Raw genomic sequence first — 17,487 nt, forward strand, 5'->3', positions numbered from 1 at the left:
GCATTGATTGTGGGACAATAACTCTTATTTTTATTGTTTCTAAAAGGGTGTTGGTGCCAGAAGAAAAGAATGATTGATGGGAAGCAGACACCGAGCTATAGACACTCATCCTTTTGCTTCAGATACTGATACCTCAGTGCGCCTGAGCAACCCTTATGAGCCGTGAGCATCTAGGATCACCCAGGGTTATTGGATGTACAATAGGAGAGCCATCATTTTGCTAAATCATTATCTGCTGCTGAACATCTTTTACAAAAACCAAACTAGACCCAAGTCTAATAGATACGTTCTAAGACAATGAAAAAGCTGCAAGTTGTTGCTAATGCCTAATGCACAAGTATGCTAGGTTTCCACCAAAGTCCTCAATATACCTGAACACGTGCAATATCCGAATCCTTCACTTTTAGTTTTGGAATCTACTTTGAAGTCTCATCTTCTTTTTTTTTTTTTTTTTTTTTTGTTAAAGATACAAACCTACCTACGTATAGACGTACATGTATATGTGAAATAGAGACCACAGATAAGCAAACCCGGCTTTTGTTACCACGAAGATTGCCAAGAATTTAGAGATGTATTTGTCAAGATTCCTGTCAATTCATGCCCTTTGGGTTACAGTGTCCTCAGTGATGCAGCCCTACCCTTTGGTGTGGGGACATTATGATGTGTGTAAGACTCAGATTTACACAGAAGAAGGGAAAGTTTGGGATTATATGGCCTGTCAGCCGGAATCCACAGACATGACAAAATATCTGAAAGTGAAACTGGATCCTCCGGACATTACCTGTGGAGACCCTCCTGAGACGTTCTGCGCAATGGTGAGACAACCTTTTTGAATAGAATATTTCATGTTAAGTGTGGGCATGTTGTATATGCACACAAATGTGTTAAGTGTAAAGACTCAACTCAGGTAATAAGCTGAATCTGCAAGTGGCAGATCTGTGCTAAACAGGCTAGCTTCATTCTCAGTGGAGGCCTGCACCACCTGGAATTACAGTTTGCACAGTGTGATCGATGCACTGGAACTTACCTTCCTGCAAACCAAAGGTTTCACTGAGACAAGTGTACTGAATATAAATTATAAAAAAAAAAAGTCCACTGAAGTTTAAATTTCAGCTTGGAGATTGGGAATATGATTAGGCTATATGTGATATCATAAGAATAAAACCCATTGGTAAACCAACTTTAAAAACACAAAGGTTTCTTCACATACATATTTAAATTAAGGCTAGTCCCATGTTCCATAGTTCAAGGCTAGAGTAGATGTCCTGGTTTTCCTCATCAGGAAACTGCTATGGTTTGGAAATCCTGGGTTAGGAGACCAGTGAGAAGGGAAGCAGAAGAGGAGACAGGGGCTAAAGCCTCATGAGAAGCTTTTCCAGAAGAGTCTTATTTGTCAACTTATGCAGCCTCTTGTTTACAAGGGTTGTGGTTTTCCATAGAAAAGTTTGGAATATGGAAAACATGTTTATTGAAAAAGTAATGATATGGAGCATACAAATTCAAATACTCTCCTTTTGATAAGCAAAGTTAGATAATTCGTTGTTTTCATAGTATATATAAGTCTTTTTCTGAGTGGAAAGGTAAATGGGATGTGAAAAGGTAATATAGGAGTGACAAATGGAATTTTCACTAGAGATGTTGCTGAAAATATACCCATAAGGTATTCGTAAAGAGTTTGGTGATTGAAATGATGTAAATCAATGTGCTAAAGAATTCAGACAGTGTGTTCATTTGGTTTATGTTGTTGTTGTCTTTTATTATAGGTGGTCTTTATTTGATACAGGAACTGTTGTGGTCCCATTTTTCACCACGTAACAGATGTAATCGTATGGCAGATTTTAATAGTATCCTTACCTGACTTTATTATCTTGAACTTGGCCTGGCATTTTCCGGATAGTAAAACTATTAATCAAAGTAGCACCTGTTCACAGTCCCTAGTGAGTTCAATTAGCATAAGATCATCTTAGACCTAACACTGTAGAAGAGGTTTTGTGATAGGAAACAGTTCTGAGCACTAAACAGTGCTTTCACCTAAAAGCTAAGGGCTTGCCATTTTTCAGAAGTGCCTTTGGGGACTGGTTTGAATTATAGTCTAAACCTGATTTTGCGGAGAGTGAGAAAAAGAGCTTGGCTGTTAGGTGTCACTATGACTAACGTGCTCTGAAAGACTAAATATTTCAAAGAGAGGACCGTCTCTCTGGGTAGCAGGTATGTGCTTTGCAAAGAAGTTGCCTTTTAGAAACCAGAGACTTCCAGAAGAGGAGTTTATTCAAACACGTTAGGAAAACTATAATAAATCTGTAAAAGAACAGGGACATTTTTTGGCTTTATATAAGGTTTTTAATAATCTCTCATAAAAGGTCAAATTTAAGATCTCATTGCAAATCTGGGGTGAAATTGCTGTTCAGGTGACAGGTTTGGCCCAGAACTCCTTAGCAGAGGATGAGTTCTGGGCCAAATCTTCGTATTATTAAGAACACTCTAACTCTATATATTGGTGTGCATGCACTTGTAGCAATATGCCTCTTCTGGAATTGTTTAATAATTTACAGATCTAAGTAAAATAGCAAAGATCCTTTTTCACAGTGCTGTTTGTACTTGCATAGGCCCTGTATGATGTGTTCAACATGTGATTTGAATGTGCAGCTTCCCTGGTGTCAGCCTCTGGCAAGAGAACGCTTGCTCAGCACTGCTTCTGTCCGTCATGTTGAAGGGTTTACTTGGGGTCTTTAGCATGCCTCTTTCTCCCATCCTGAGTGGGAAAGGGTGCATTATAGAACTTCTCATGCCTAACTTTTACAGTGACATGGTCTAAGGTCCTTAAACAAGCCAATTCCTACCAGTTTACTGGCTAAGTGATGTTAGAGACCAAAAGAGAAAAAAGTGAAAACGATATCCCTCAGCTTTCTCAAGTGCAGTAATATGTGTACTTTACATGTTTATGTGAAACTCCACAGGACTGTGTTTTAAAAGGCTACATTTTACTGTGATACAGGTATTCAGAAGTCTTGGTGGGTTTAAGTTTGTCATTGGACAGAATCGTTTTCCATGGGAGAGTGTGAGGTTTGTGAGATGTTACCTATCAATGCTTAATTTGGACTCCTTAATATACATTTGATTGGCATAACAGGTTTAATAATCTATACTTTAAATACATAGTTTGAGACTATTTGTATGCATATTATATACCAAGTCAAAGATAGTGACCTAATATAGCAGCATTTCCTCTCTGCAGTTTTGTATTTTCCATAAAACTCTTTAGTGTAAGGTTTCCTGACACAAGGCTGTAAAGGATGCTGTCATATCAGACCTGTTTAGGTGCTCCTTAGCCCGAGGTCTAATGGGAATCCATCAAGTCATTTGTGTTATGACTTTCACATTCTCCCCTCCTTGACACACGCATCCATACCTGCTCCCGCGGAGTCGTTATGGCCTATTACATCAGGGCAGCTGCCACATAAGCACAATCACTGCTTAGCCCTGATATGTAAATGTTTGCTGCAAAATGGTTTCAGTAATCACCTGCTCAGCTAGTGACACCCTTATTAGCTGTGACTACAGCAGTTCTGAGCACCGAGGGGACATTTGGTCAGAGAAATACCCTATAATTCCCATAGCCAATTTATCTTATATAAAGTTGAAGTTCATCGGCAATGCACTGAGAGTTTGTATTGCTGCTTTTTGCATTGCCTCCGTCATTATATGCCAGTGACCATCCATGAATGCTACATTTACTTTAGAGTGAAATTTTAGGGAAAAAGGACCACATGATTCCATTTAACAGCAGATCTCTGTTTATTAACCTGGATAGCCTACTTAATAACTCTTTAATATCTAGTGATTTTAAATTTTTGTATAGTAATAGTACCAGCATTTTAAACATTAGTTTTATGGGAGGTTCTGCCATTTCTACTTATGATAGTGAAATAGGGGAATAGAAATAGATATAGATATACACATATACATATATATGCATGAATTTTGTATATTGAGGCCATACATTTTCTTTTTAGTTTAATCTGATATATTCCTTGTAAGTTGTCGATGGCTAAAAGAACTCTGTTTTTGTTAAGGGGGAAGGATCTGAAGGGTAGAAGAGGGTTAAGCATTTTTTTTTAGGCTGACATAACATGTTAGTATAGATCATGTCCTTCCTTCAGCCACGTAAAAGCTTCAGGTAGCACAGCTTTGTCAGAAAACACAGACCATCTAGTGACTAGAATTTGTTTCAATTTGCATAAAGAGCAAATAGGATGATCTGAGCCTGTGTGTAAAGCTGAAGTGACAACACAAAGTTATGACTTGTTCTTTGTGTTTAGACAAACTTAGCTGTCATATCTCCACGCAACACCACAGTGGCTTAAAAATGGCAAAATTATCTGCAATTATCTCCAGCCTGCAGCTAATTTTCTGGATAAGTTAAACAAAAAGCTTTCAAAAGAAGCCTACAGACAGAAGAAGTCATGGGCGTTTGTACAATTTATGGCACAGAAGTGCTGATGTCGGTAGAAATGTGAGCCCTGGAGTGCACCTATGGATTTCAGAGCCAATCAAATCTAAATTAGGAAACAAAGATTATTAAAAAGTCTTCTGTGCATGTAATTTTGCCATAATATTCTGAGGTGGACATTAAATGCTTCCCGTGGAGACCTTTGGCATAATTAATGCAGCACGCCTTTAATTACGTGTAGACTCATATTACTAAAAAATGGAGAAAATAAAGCACTCTGAGGTGTAGTTAACAATACCCTAGTTATGTTTACTGAGATAATTAAAAGAAAGGGTATAATTTTTCTAAATAAAATGTCAGAATTTGAAATGAAAATGGATTTTCTTTAGGAAATGTACTAATGTGTGCCTGTGCTCTTGATAGGCATTTATTCAAGCACCATAGCAGGTCTATTAGTGATCATTCCATATTGTGCTATTTCCAGATAGACTCCTATTAAGAAAAACATTTTTAATTACTGTAAGCATTGTGGATAGAGCATATTTCATTATGTTCAAATGGAATTTACAAAAGTTGTACAAAGCCTTCATGTTTTATAATTTTAAAGGAACCCAGTGGTATGAATGAGTGGTGACGCATAGTCTCAGGGCTATCTATAACTTACATTTCTGATTTGGCATCGGCTCAGGTTGCGATCTGGTGGCTATCAGGTGGCTTTTGAGAAGTTAATTTGATAAATTTAGTTACGTTTTCAATGTCAAGGCATTAATATCAATTTTCCAAAAACTGGAAATGACATTGATTTACATAATAATCAAATAATCCTGCACTCTGTTCACGTGAAACATAATTTAATAAATGAATGAAGTTTTAATAACAGTGACATCTTTCATTTGAATTGATTTATCCCTTAATTATGCCAGAATGGAATTTTTAAAAATCTTCAGTTCCTTCATTATTAACACTTCATTGTTATTTAGTTCATTATTTAGACTTACTTCTTAGAAAAGTTTAATTTATGTTTGCAGTGAATTAAGTTCCACAGAGATCAATCTTTCTCATATGTCACTATATCAAGTATTCCCTTGTTAAGGAGCAAACAGTAGCTCCTTATTATCTATTACATCAAGTCTAAAGAACTCTACCTGGTTTTTAAATCTGAGTGTTTACAACCTTATTTCCCATTACTTCCCATCAGGACCCAATGGCATTTCCAAGGGATTTAAGACTAGCAGTCTCATTGGAAGGGGACGACTGGATTTGGGTCGAGGCTGCATTGGCATAGCATGCATGGTTTATGCAGGAGGCCTTGAGAGGGAGCTGCTAAATATTATGGTGGGGCTAACCAAACTTAAAACCACCTCATGTCATTCATTGTTCCCAGACAGTGTTCTTTGTGTGCACGAGTACCCTTGTCTCTGTTGAGCTAATGCACAAATATTACTATAGACTACTGTATGCAGTGTGAAGTGAACAGAACATATAGCACGTGCAAAACCTGGTGGTGGTGGTGAGAATCAAACTCAAATAACATATGGTCCCTGCCCGCAAAGGAAGTAAAAAAGAGTCCTAAGCAAAATTAATATGAAGTGGTGTGTAGACAGAGGATGGGGACGAGGACGTAGAGGTAAGACCAGCACTCATGGTTTAAAGGTGAAACATTATTTTGCTGCATATTAAAGAGCCACTTGGAAAATATTGTCTGGTAGGCAAGTGCCTGATGTTAAACTGTGTCTGAAGAAGACAAGAAAAAAGGCTGGGTGCAGCAGATGGACCCACAGCATTTAAATGACAGCCTAGTGGCCTGGTTAATGGTAGATTGACACCTTATATCTGGCAAGATGGAAGAGGAACAAAAATTCATAGAACCTGATGAGTTAGACCTGTATATATATGTATTTCTCAACTTAGGAGATGCTGAAGTATGCTGCATAAGATAAGCATGGCTCATATACCTGGCGCTCCAACTTTACACAAAGATTAGGAGGAGCATTTAACTGAATGCACAAATACAAGATTTTAAAGGTGAAACATGAGACTTCAACATAATTACTGCCTTGTAGTGGACTACTTTGAATTACCTCCTTCAGTTCCCCAAGAGGTAGCCTTGTCTGCTCTAGAGGAATATCACTTGAAAATATGAGAACTAGTGTCCTAAAAAACCCATAGTCTCTCTGGATTGTTTTGGGGTCTCTCAGGCATATTCTGTAAACTTTTGGTGGTGGTGGTGGGGTTTGTTCTGCTTAGCTCTGGAACTGTACGTGGGTCTTAGTCTGGCATCTTGATCCAGATGACGTTAATGACTAGTGTCATCACACAAGAAGTCCCTCGTCTCATGTTTTTCTCTACCAGGAGAAGCAGAAGACATTCCTCTTGCCTGGAATAGTCTCCACTTACCCCAATTCCACCCATCCTTCAAGGTCTGTGTCGAGTTAGTTTCTCTGTATACTTCCTGCCAATTTCAGCTCTTATCATTCTCTTGACCTTTTAACTATGTGATTAAAATATATGCCTATCTATCTACTCTACTATACTGTACCATTTAGCACTTCATTACATCTTATTGATTTATGTACCCACATACACATATGTTTCATGTGTTTACCTTATCCTGACTCTTGGTCTGGATCACTACCCTTTAAGTGAGATAATATGTGAGACAGCCTCCTGTACTCTCTGATGCAGAGTAGGAGCTCAACAGAATCTATGTGTTATATTGCTTTCCTACCTTACAGCATTTATCATATTTCTAGGCAACAAATAAATAATAACATGTTTTTAACTGATTAATTGATCAGTTGATTGAATATAGTATTTGATTTTCTGGAATGTTTTCTATTTCTCGAGGACTTTTATCATGTATCTGGTTTTTCCCTCTGTAAATTAAGAGACAACTAGAAAAATTTAGCTAATCCATTTGGGCAGCTTATAATGATGTTCTCAAACGAGAGGTGGGAGAGAAAAATCTACTCTGAGTTTCAACACTGAAAGTATGTATGAAGGATTCTTTTTTCCATTTCTAATTGAATCTTTTAAAAAATATTTTTCCAAGTAAAAAATTTGGAAAAGATGAAAAACCTAACACTCAACATTGAAATCATTTTGTCATATTTCTTAAAAGTCTCTCTCCCTAAATATTTGGCTGGCCAAAAAGTTTGTTCTTTTTGGCCAACCCAATATAATATACATTTTGTTTTACAAAATTGGAATCATAGAATCATCAGATATAATTTTTCATCTTTTTTCATTTACTACTATAGCTTTATCATTTACTTAGGTCATTTATATGTGCTTAGAGAATATGATTTGATAGCTATAAATATCCTATTATATGGATATATAATATTTTATTTAATTATGCTCCTACCTTGATTACTTGGTGTTATTTTCATTTCATTTTTTTTCTATTGGTTATAATGCTTTGATGAACATGTATCAGTATAGTTTTCTTTGTTAAACCTACCCTTCTTCTCCCATATTCCAAACCTCCCATATTAAATGCACATGTTTTTAGGATGGTGAGCTCATCATATTGACTTTAGTTGAGGCTAAAGGGTTGGGCTGTATTCTTTTGCTCTCAAGGGTGGAATCCTACTGAATGGAAGGGGCATTCTCTGTGTGAATCTTGGGGAAAAAGGTGTTGGGCTTAAACCAAGATGTAGGACTTAAGCAGGCCCCCTCTCAGTGGGCCTTGTTCTCTTTTGTCTGGACTTGGGAGAGCTTCTGGAGGTAGAAGGAAGACAGCTTCTGCCACATGGTAGAGAGCAAAGTCAGGAGACCTCTTTGGGAGCAACAAGCTGAAGATGAGCAAATTACACCTTGTAGACTATACCTGTGGCTTTAAAACTTGCTTTAAGTTGATCCACAGTGAGAAATACATTTTATATTGGAACACAGTAAACACACACTTATCCACACACACACAACAAAAATAAAAGCTTTGCAGAACAGTCCTTACCCTTTTATATGTGCTATGCCCTCTGATATTTTTTTTCCTTTATATTCCTTTTTCTTCTTTAACAAATAATTGAAAATTACATATTGATGGTTGTGTACAAATTATAAGGAGCATTGTTTTTGAACCTTGCATAAATGGAAAAATAGTGTACACATTATTATATAGCTTCTTTCTTTTAAATTTAACATTATATTTTTGAGATATACTGCTTTGTAGTATTCTACCCTATGGATATTTCTTTGATCAATCTTCTATTTATAGACATTTAGGTTGTTTGGTTTTTATACTTTAAGGCTCTTAACTGGTGTTAAACTGTCCATCAGAAAGATAGTTTATCTATACTTCCTCTAGCGTTTTATGAAATGCCCTAGTAGCTAGATCCTCATCAATACTGGGCATTATATTCTTTTTTAAAAAATTGATTGATTGATTGATTGATTGATTGCCGCATTGGGTCCTTGTTGCTGCGCGCGGGCTTTCTCTAGTTGCGGCGAGCCGGGGCTTGTTGCTGCGCGTGGGCTTTCTCTAGCTGCGGCGAGCTGGAGCTACTCTTAGTTGCGGTGCGCGGGCTTCTCACTGCAGTGGCTTCTCTTGTTGTGGAGCATGGGCTCTAGGCGCGCGGGCTTCAGTAGTTGCGGCTCACGGGCTCTAGAGCGCAGGCTCAGTAGTTGTGGCACACGGGCTTAGTTGCTCCTTGGCATGTGGGATCTTCCCAAACCAGGGCTCGAACCCTTGTCCCCTGCATTGGCAGGCAGATTCTTAACCTCTGTGCCACCAGGGAAGCCCCTGGACATTATATTCTTAAATTTTCTTCTGATATAAGGCCTTAGCAGATAAATTACATAGTTTACCAAAAAGGATATTGATGAAATTATCCTTATTCCCACCACCTTTTCTGCTAAGATAATAATTTTTAAAATTTGGCATTGATATACAAACATATTGGAAGGGGAAAATGACATTTCATTTTTAAAGATGTATTTATTTGCTTATTGAAAAAATTGAGTTTTTAAATATGTTTCTTGGCCATTTAAATTTTCTTATTCCTAACTGTAGTAGTTTTACTCCTCTGTACTTTTTGCCCCTTTTTTAACTTTTCTACTGAAGCCAACAGTTAAGTTAAAAGATATATATTTGGGCCTTTTAAACAGACACCATTGTTTGTCAGTTGATCAAGTTCAAAAATGAGTATCCTTTCTTCCAGAGGAATAGGTCTTGTTTCAGAGACTTTTCCACACCCTTCATTTTGTGGAAATTTTACGTAATCTTGCACTGGGTTTTGGTGGCATGGGGGCTGTCATCTCAGGGCTAGGAAATATTCATCTGAGTGCCCCCTCAAGTCTTTTGTTTCTAATATAAAAACTTTGAGAAGTTGTCATTTACCCTCAGTAAAGTGTTCCTTTTCACTTAGAATCAGTCTTTTGGGAGAAGTTGCATACTGAAACATATTCCTTGTATAAAGTGGCTGGTGTGAAATCTGCTTTGGTTTTAATTCACCAGACCAATGGGCAGACTAGCTTTTCATGTGCCATTTTTAGATTTCAGAATTTTCTTGCTTACAAAAGGGGGAAAGGATGAAAGTTGTTTCACACAGCATCATACTGGAAAAGAACTTACTGAGATTGGCAGGTTGTAAGTTTCTTCTCATCTTTCTGGGAATAGATAGATTCTCATAGTATCAGTTCCATGAAAATTAAAGACGCGAGCTGAGGAAGAAACCAAAATTGGTTTTCAATTTTTGACCTACTTTGGAACTGACTTCTAAAATATTAAATGATGTATTGAGCTGGATGCTGTTTTAGCACAAAGAAATAGCCCTTTTGTTCCAGAGGGTTGATGTCCTTTGAGAGGTCCAGCAGCTGACATTATCATCAAGTCATGTCTGAACAATGCTTTTTCACCATTACATATAACTTTTTGTTTGTTTTCTGTTGCTCTCTTTCCTTCTTGGAAATGATAAAATGAAGATATCAAATACACTTCCAAGCAACCCTCTCTCAAGGGAGAGGAGAATCCAATATATGTGGTCAGTACAAATTGCAGAAGAGGTTGTGTGCATGACAAAGAAAATGAGCTGGTGGCCACTCTGAGGTTGGTTGTGATGCCTGGACCATGCCACATGGATTTTGGTTTCAAAATTTAGAAAAACTAATCTTACATGTGGTGTTAGGAAGCATTGTCACTAACGTGTCTACTGTCTGGCTCAGGATAATGTTGTATTTAGCCATCACCAGGGTCACTTTAACAGTGCCTAGCACAGTGTAAAGCACATAATATTGCTTAATGCACACTTGTTGAATTGAACTTGTGGAATATTTCTACAAATAATGTCATTTATTGAGAACTTTCCTGGTGTCATGCACTGTACTAAACACTTGGCCTTTGTTAGTTCATGTAAACCTCAATCTTATCATTATCTTTATTTAATGGGTGAAGTAATTAAAGCAGTAGGTTAAGTAACTTTTCCAACTAAGTAGCGGGAATAGGATAAATCCAGGCAATCTGACAGACATGTCCTACTTTTACACTATACTATAAATTACCCTCTAATTTTATGTGTAGCCTGTGGAATAAAACCATCACAAAAACCTTTTTAAAATCACATTTATTATTTGGATTTTGAGCTACAATACTATGATTTTGTTATCTAAAAAGCCTTTTATCTAAGATAACCTCAGAAAATTGGATTCTCTAAACAGAGTGTATGGAATGTTGGAAATGCAAGTTATGTGATGAGTGTCTTCATTCGGGGATAAGAGAACCAATCAACTGTGTTTGTTTCCATTCCTGCTTTCATTTCCATTAACGTGTTCATGTAAATGGAAGTAAGCTGTTAAAAATCATAGAGAGCGGAGTACATATTGTATTCACCATCTAAAACCAGAATAATAAGTCAGCAACTGTTGGCTAGTTAACAAAATCATATTCTTGTGGGTGAAGTGTTGAGAAAAGTAGTTAGCGTGATACTTTTGATTTTTTTTTTTTTTACACTATCAATAACAACTGTTATCATATAGCCAACTGCCTCCATGCTGTCTCTACTTGGATGTCTAGTAGGCATTTTAAACTTCACATGTTTATTATAGAACTCTTGATTTCTTCTTCCCAAATCTATTCTGACTCTGGTCTTTCCCATATCTATAAATGGCAGCTTATATTTATCTAGTTGCTCAAGACGAAAAATCTAGGAATCCTCCTTAACTCCTTTATGTCTCTCAACACACATATCAACCAATTCTGTTAGCTAAACCTTCAAAATATATCCCAAATCAGACCACTTTTCATCGTCTCCACTGCTAACTACCAGCTATATCTCTAGGTTGCACTCCTGCAGTATCTCCTAACTGGTCTCCTTGCTTCCCACATTTGCCCTATTATCAAATTCACATAAGTTTTATAATATTATAATATAAAACTTTATAATGTGTGAATATTATAGTGTAAATATATTATATATATAGACAGTGTAATTATATTATGTAAATATACATACATAAAATTTTAAAAATCTGTCAGATCTTTTCCTTGTTTAATTTCCTCTCATATTTTTTGTGTCCCACTGAGAATTAAATCTAAACCATTACCACTGCCTGAAAGCTCCTGTGTAATCTGGTCCCTGAATACCTCTCTGATCTCTGCTCGGATCACTCCCACCTTGCTCAGTCCTCTCTACCTGCCTGCTTGATGTTCTTCATTAAACGTAGTTTATTCTTGCCTTGTTTGGACCCATGTTCTCAATATCTTCCCAGAGCTCATTACTGCCTTTTGTTAGGTCTCTGCTTAAAAACCTTTCTCATCTGACCACCTTATCTAAAATCACATCTCCTCCACACCCTTTATCCATTTATCCTGAGCCTGCTTAGTTTTTCTTCACTGAATTTATTATGGAGTGATGTTCAAACTAATTAACAACTGGGGCAGCACCAACACTGACCAATCAGAAGAGATGTCAATGGTTACACTTTACTGGGTACCTTCTGACTGAATATCAGTTATAACTGCCTGATATTTATTACGTTATATACTACTCCTTTATTTATATCTCTTTTCTCCTCCCCAATACAAGCACCAAAGAGCAAGAACGTTGTCTTGTACCTGCCTATAGTAGGGGTCAATAAATATTTGTTGAATGAACAAATGAAGTGCTAAAAGCAGATATGTTAATTTGATCATAATATTCATATCAAAGATTATAGCTGTAATACATACATGGTCTTTGGGATATATAGGCTGCTTTGGAGGTCCTTGATCTTGAGGGTATTACAAAAATTTTTTTCAGTTTTTTAAAAAATATTTAAAGTACATAAACAATATAACAAATACATGTACCACTACCACTTAAAATTAACGGTGGTAGCATATTGTTTTTGTTAAGCTTTATAAAAAAGAAACATTACTAAGTTGAAATCATCTTTGTCTCCATGGCCTGACCCATTTCTTGCCTCCCTCTCCCAGAGGGAACCAGTGTCATAAATTTGCTATGTTTCCTTCTAGTCTACCTTTTAATATTTTTTATACCAAGCTTGTATGTTCATAAACAATATATAGTTTTGATTTGGGACTTTTTAAATGTTACCATCCTGAAGAATCTATTCTGTAACTTGCTTTTTTATTCAACAATGTTTTTGTAAATTATCCATTTGATCTGTATGATCTTGTTCATCCATATAAAAAATATATATTCCATTGTATAAATACATTCTTCATTAGTGGTAATTTAGGAAGTTCTTTTTTTTTTAGTTTTCTATAATTACAAGCCACTCAACAGTAAAAAATTTTTGTACCCATATCTTGATGCATATGAACAAGAGTTTTGTTTTTCCCAAGATATACACCCAGTAGCCAATCTGTTGGTTTATAAAGTATGGCATTTTCATCAAATATAGTTGCACCCTTTACATTCCTACCAACAGTTTATAAGGATTCTCCTCTCTAAGTTTTGTTTTGTCTTGTTTACTGATATGCTTCCTCTTATTGTGTATTGAAAAAAAGTTTAAGAAATCATGTTTCTCTTATCGCCTTAGACGTCAGGACACTCACAGTTCGATTTAATGATCTATTGTCGCCACCATAATTCACTCAGGATTTTTAATAGAACTCTGTGTACCATGACTCTTAATCTCTCATCTTTTAAAAAATTAATGGTAAATCAGTTGGATATTGTATGAGCATCACTAATAAATATTCATAATTATGGATCAATAGGAAGAAACAAAATTTATAGAAATAAATATTGAGCCAAACTATAAGCTAACTTCTTTGACTAGATTTTTATACAGAAGGCAACAAATTTTAAGAGTGGCATCTTCCACCTAAATTGAAACGTATACTCTGATCTGTACAACTTATACAAAAATCACAGTTTAAAAAATGATTTTTAATATTTAGCTGTATGTAATTTTTTCCCCCCCAAATCACTGTCTTCATTACTGGACTGTAACAATAGCCTTATAGTGCTTTTAAACTGGAAGTCTCCTTGCTTACTTTGCAGATGATATATAAATATTGCCTCATCCATCACCGGAATGGCTTGTTTCCTAGATGAAAAACTGAGGGTGATGTGTAACAGTAATAAATTTGGACAACACGGGAAGGGTTCCATTTCCAATTAAAACCACAGCCAGGAAGTTTCCATTTAGGCTGACAGTGTAGGTAGATCAGTACACATTTTGTTCATTTGTTTGTTTGTTGCAAATTGGGATTGTTTTAGGAGTAACAACAGTAAAGGAGTAGCTTCATACTACTAAGAAAAGGCCAGTTGCCCTTTCTAGATAGGAGGTTTCCAGGATCATTGGGTCTTGGGAATTTTTTAATTACTTAAAATTAATTAATTAGTTAATTAATATTTGTTGAAGTGTAGTTGATGTACAATATTTTGTTAGTTTCAGGTGCAGGGGTCTTGGACATTTAGAACCAGGTATTCCGAAGTGGAGTTCTGTAACTTCGGAAAGTGCATGCCGTTAGAGATATTTTATTTGGATTCAAACAGTTCTCATGGTTCAAGTTCTAACTTAATCAAGTAATTTCAGTTCTTTGGTCAAGTTCCAACTTAATCAAGTTATTTCACTTCTTTGTTCTGAGCAACAGTAGGATAAAGATGTACTTAACACGGCTCCCGTCACATAGGAAGCGCTCAATAAATGTTAATCATCTTTATCATTGTGATTATCATTTCCATTGGTAAAAAGTTGAAGTCATTCTGATTCTCATTTCCTGCTTTGAGAGCATCTTCTGAATATTTTCCCTTTAGTTTTCCTTTTTGTGAATTGCCTGGCTTTTCCTAATGTTACTAATGGCATCTAATAACTAACTGTGAGGTTCTGGCTCCAAGCCAGGTATTTAAAGTCAAAATAATTTCACAACTGTAGTTTTGAAGTAAATGAAATGTATTCTGAATAACACAGTATTAAAATAATTATTCATGGATGCAATGGCATTTACACTGAGATTATAATGGATCAATGTTTTAACAACTGCACTAGACATGCCTAGCAGCAGCTTAGTAACTCCTTATAAAAACAAAAAAATGTTAAAATAAATAACTGTGAGAAGATAAATAAAACTTATTTTATTAATAAAATATTGGAATGGGCTCAATGTGTTGGCTGTCATGGAGGCCTAGAAGTGAAAGAGAGAAATTTTAGTATGGGAAATGGAAATGCCAGGTCCTAAATCAACTTTTCTGACTGCTGTATCATCATGTTATCCCCTTCCTCAAAAGCATCCAGTGTATCTCCATCACAGTCCTGATCAACAAGACAAAACATTGTTCATTGCAGCATTATTTATAGTAGCCAAGATGGAATCTGTCTTTGTTATCACAAGACTAGAAATCTAACCCCTAACCCCTTTTCCTCATTGAAACTATTTTTAAAGGCAATTTGACAACAAGATTTCTTAGACATGCAACTGCCCAGTTATACTAGGTAGTTATCCTTACCAATACATTTTAACACTTCATCTTGTAATTATTGGTTACTTGTCTCCCTCCACACTGGATTGGAAGCTCCTTGAAGACAGGGAGGGAAGGAACCTTGTTCTCCCTTATATCCCCAGCAATTAGTTTAATGCCTGATACACAGTGGGCCCTTAATATATAGCGGTGGAATGAAGAGTCCTAGCAGTCTGCTTTCCTACATCTCTGCTCTCTCCACTTTTACTTTTTTGTTACTGTCCCTCAATTATCTTTTCTGCCACTTCAATTCTTGTTTTCACTGTCTTTGCCATTATTTATGGTATCTAAGTAACCTCGTGCATAATCTGGCAGAAGGTGACCCTCGGGGATATCTTGTGGGAGTATTTAGTTCTTTAACATAGTGGTGTTCTTTCCAGTTAGTTAGTTCAATACTCTGAGTGTTAATGGAATTCCTTGCTCTGCAGTGCCCTGTGTGGGGCATAATGGGAGATAACAATGATAGGCTAGCTTTTGCCTTTAAGCAGCCTTACAAAGTAAACAACTATTTACAAAGAAGAAGAAAATAAATGCTATGCTAGAGCTATATATAAAGAGCTATGGGAACACAGACGGATAGCTTCATAAAGGAGATGAGATGGTCTTTGAGCTGAGCTTTGAGGGAAGAGTAAACTGGTCTGATATGGAAGAAGAAAGAGAAGGACATTCCAGCTTAAGGAAACAAGCAAAGCCTTGTCTTTAGCTTTCCTTTTAAACTAATTTCCTTTTGTGGCTCTGTCTCAACAGTAATAAATGTTATGATTGTGCCATCCATGAATAAATCTGTTCAGCTGTCCTTATGTTTCCCAGTACATGATACTGTAATGTTTTTTATACTTGGCATAATCTCCTACTCTCTAGTCTATCAATCATTAAACACAATCATGTAGGTAAAGGTACTTTATAAAAGACAAAGTATAAAATAGGGGAAAGTGCTACACAAAGGTGCTGTAGTTCTTATTACATATTTATTTGCAAGCTCAGTGGTCACAAATCTTAGGTACTTAACAGAGCATATAGGGATTCAATTCAATACATATTTATTGAAGCCTAACCAAGTAATTTTGAACAGAAAGATCACAATGAACATAGAATTCAAATACAAGCAACTTAACCTGGCTTATGTCCATAGCTTAGATACTCAGAGTGTCTTCCATAATCCTAGCCCAAACCTCAGTTTCCTTCTCCCAAAATACTGATTTGAGACTATATGACATTTTCACTGGCACACTGGATTATTGGTTTTACCATTGATTTCCATTAAAAAATGTTTATAAAACTGCTTGAATGCCCTTTTATTTTATCTGCTCTTCAGTGTTCCAGAACAGATCTTCATAACTCCATGAGCCTGCCTACTGCCATCCTTAGAGTGGCATGAATTTATGCATGATCACCAAGAAGAACTTTATTCTAAAGAGTCTATCCATAAATGGCAGAACATCAATATTGCATTTTCCCACTTTACTAAATAGGTAGGCTGTATAGTATAAATTATATATAATTAATTATGATCAATGTTAAAATTCCTAAGGAGTCTAAAGTTCAAATCCCAACTTTATTATACTAATAATTCATATTTGTATAAAAATAACTTAAAAATAGTTTCATACATCTTGAGTCATGTTATAATAATGTATAGGTGAAAAACCCCATTTTACAAATGGGGAAGCTGAGATTTTAAAAAGGTTGAATGACTTGCTCTCAGTCATAATAATAAGTGGTAGATGTTGGATTATCACACGTTTATAAGGCTTCTTCTTTCTTTATTTTCTTTAATGGAAATCCACAATCATCATAGAAAACCATAGATTAGGTTCTCATTTCCACTTTAGAGTAATGTCAAGGAATAAAGGACCTCAGCACTAGATTGTATTATAATATAAATAATTTCAGGAAGCTCTACATTCATGTTTATAAGTGGTTATTGATCTATGAAATAAGACACTACATCCAGGATAGTATTTTTCTGATTATGCAAATCCTGGGTTTTTTTTTATTATTATTATGGACAGTTTAAAATCTTTCTCTCTGTAGAAAGTTGCAATATCTTTACTTTAACTTGACATGTGATTCTGTCTATACCGGTTCATGAGCATCTCTGCTCCCTTAAGGAAAATACAAGTGGAA

At 36.0% G+C, this 17,487-nt stretch overlaps 1 protein-coding gene across 2 annotated transcripts in view; it reads left to right on the top strand.

The window, feature by feature from the left end:
• Positions 1 to 569: 569 nt before the first annotated feature.
• The window catches only part of NTNG1 (netrin G1), a 318,816-nt gene continuing 301,898 nt past the window's right edge, over positions 570 to 17,487 (top strand). For both annotated transcript variants that reach the window (XM_068538092.1, XM_068538091.1), the window contains exon 1: positions 570 to 815. In XM_068538092.1, the coding sequence (XP_068394193.1) occupies positions 570 to 815 (246 nt within the window). The remainder of the gene's footprint in view (positions 816 to 17,487) is intronic.

The sequence above is a fragment of the Eschrichtius robustus genome, chromosome 3 (assembly GCF_028021215.1).
Source record: "Eschrichtius robustus isolate mEscRob2 chromosome 3, mEscRob2.pri, whole genome shotgun sequence".
In the NCBI taxonomy this organism is placed as follows: domain Eukaryota; kingdom Metazoa; phylum Chordata; class Mammalia; order Artiodactyla; family Eschrichtiidae; genus Eschrichtius; species Eschrichtius robustus.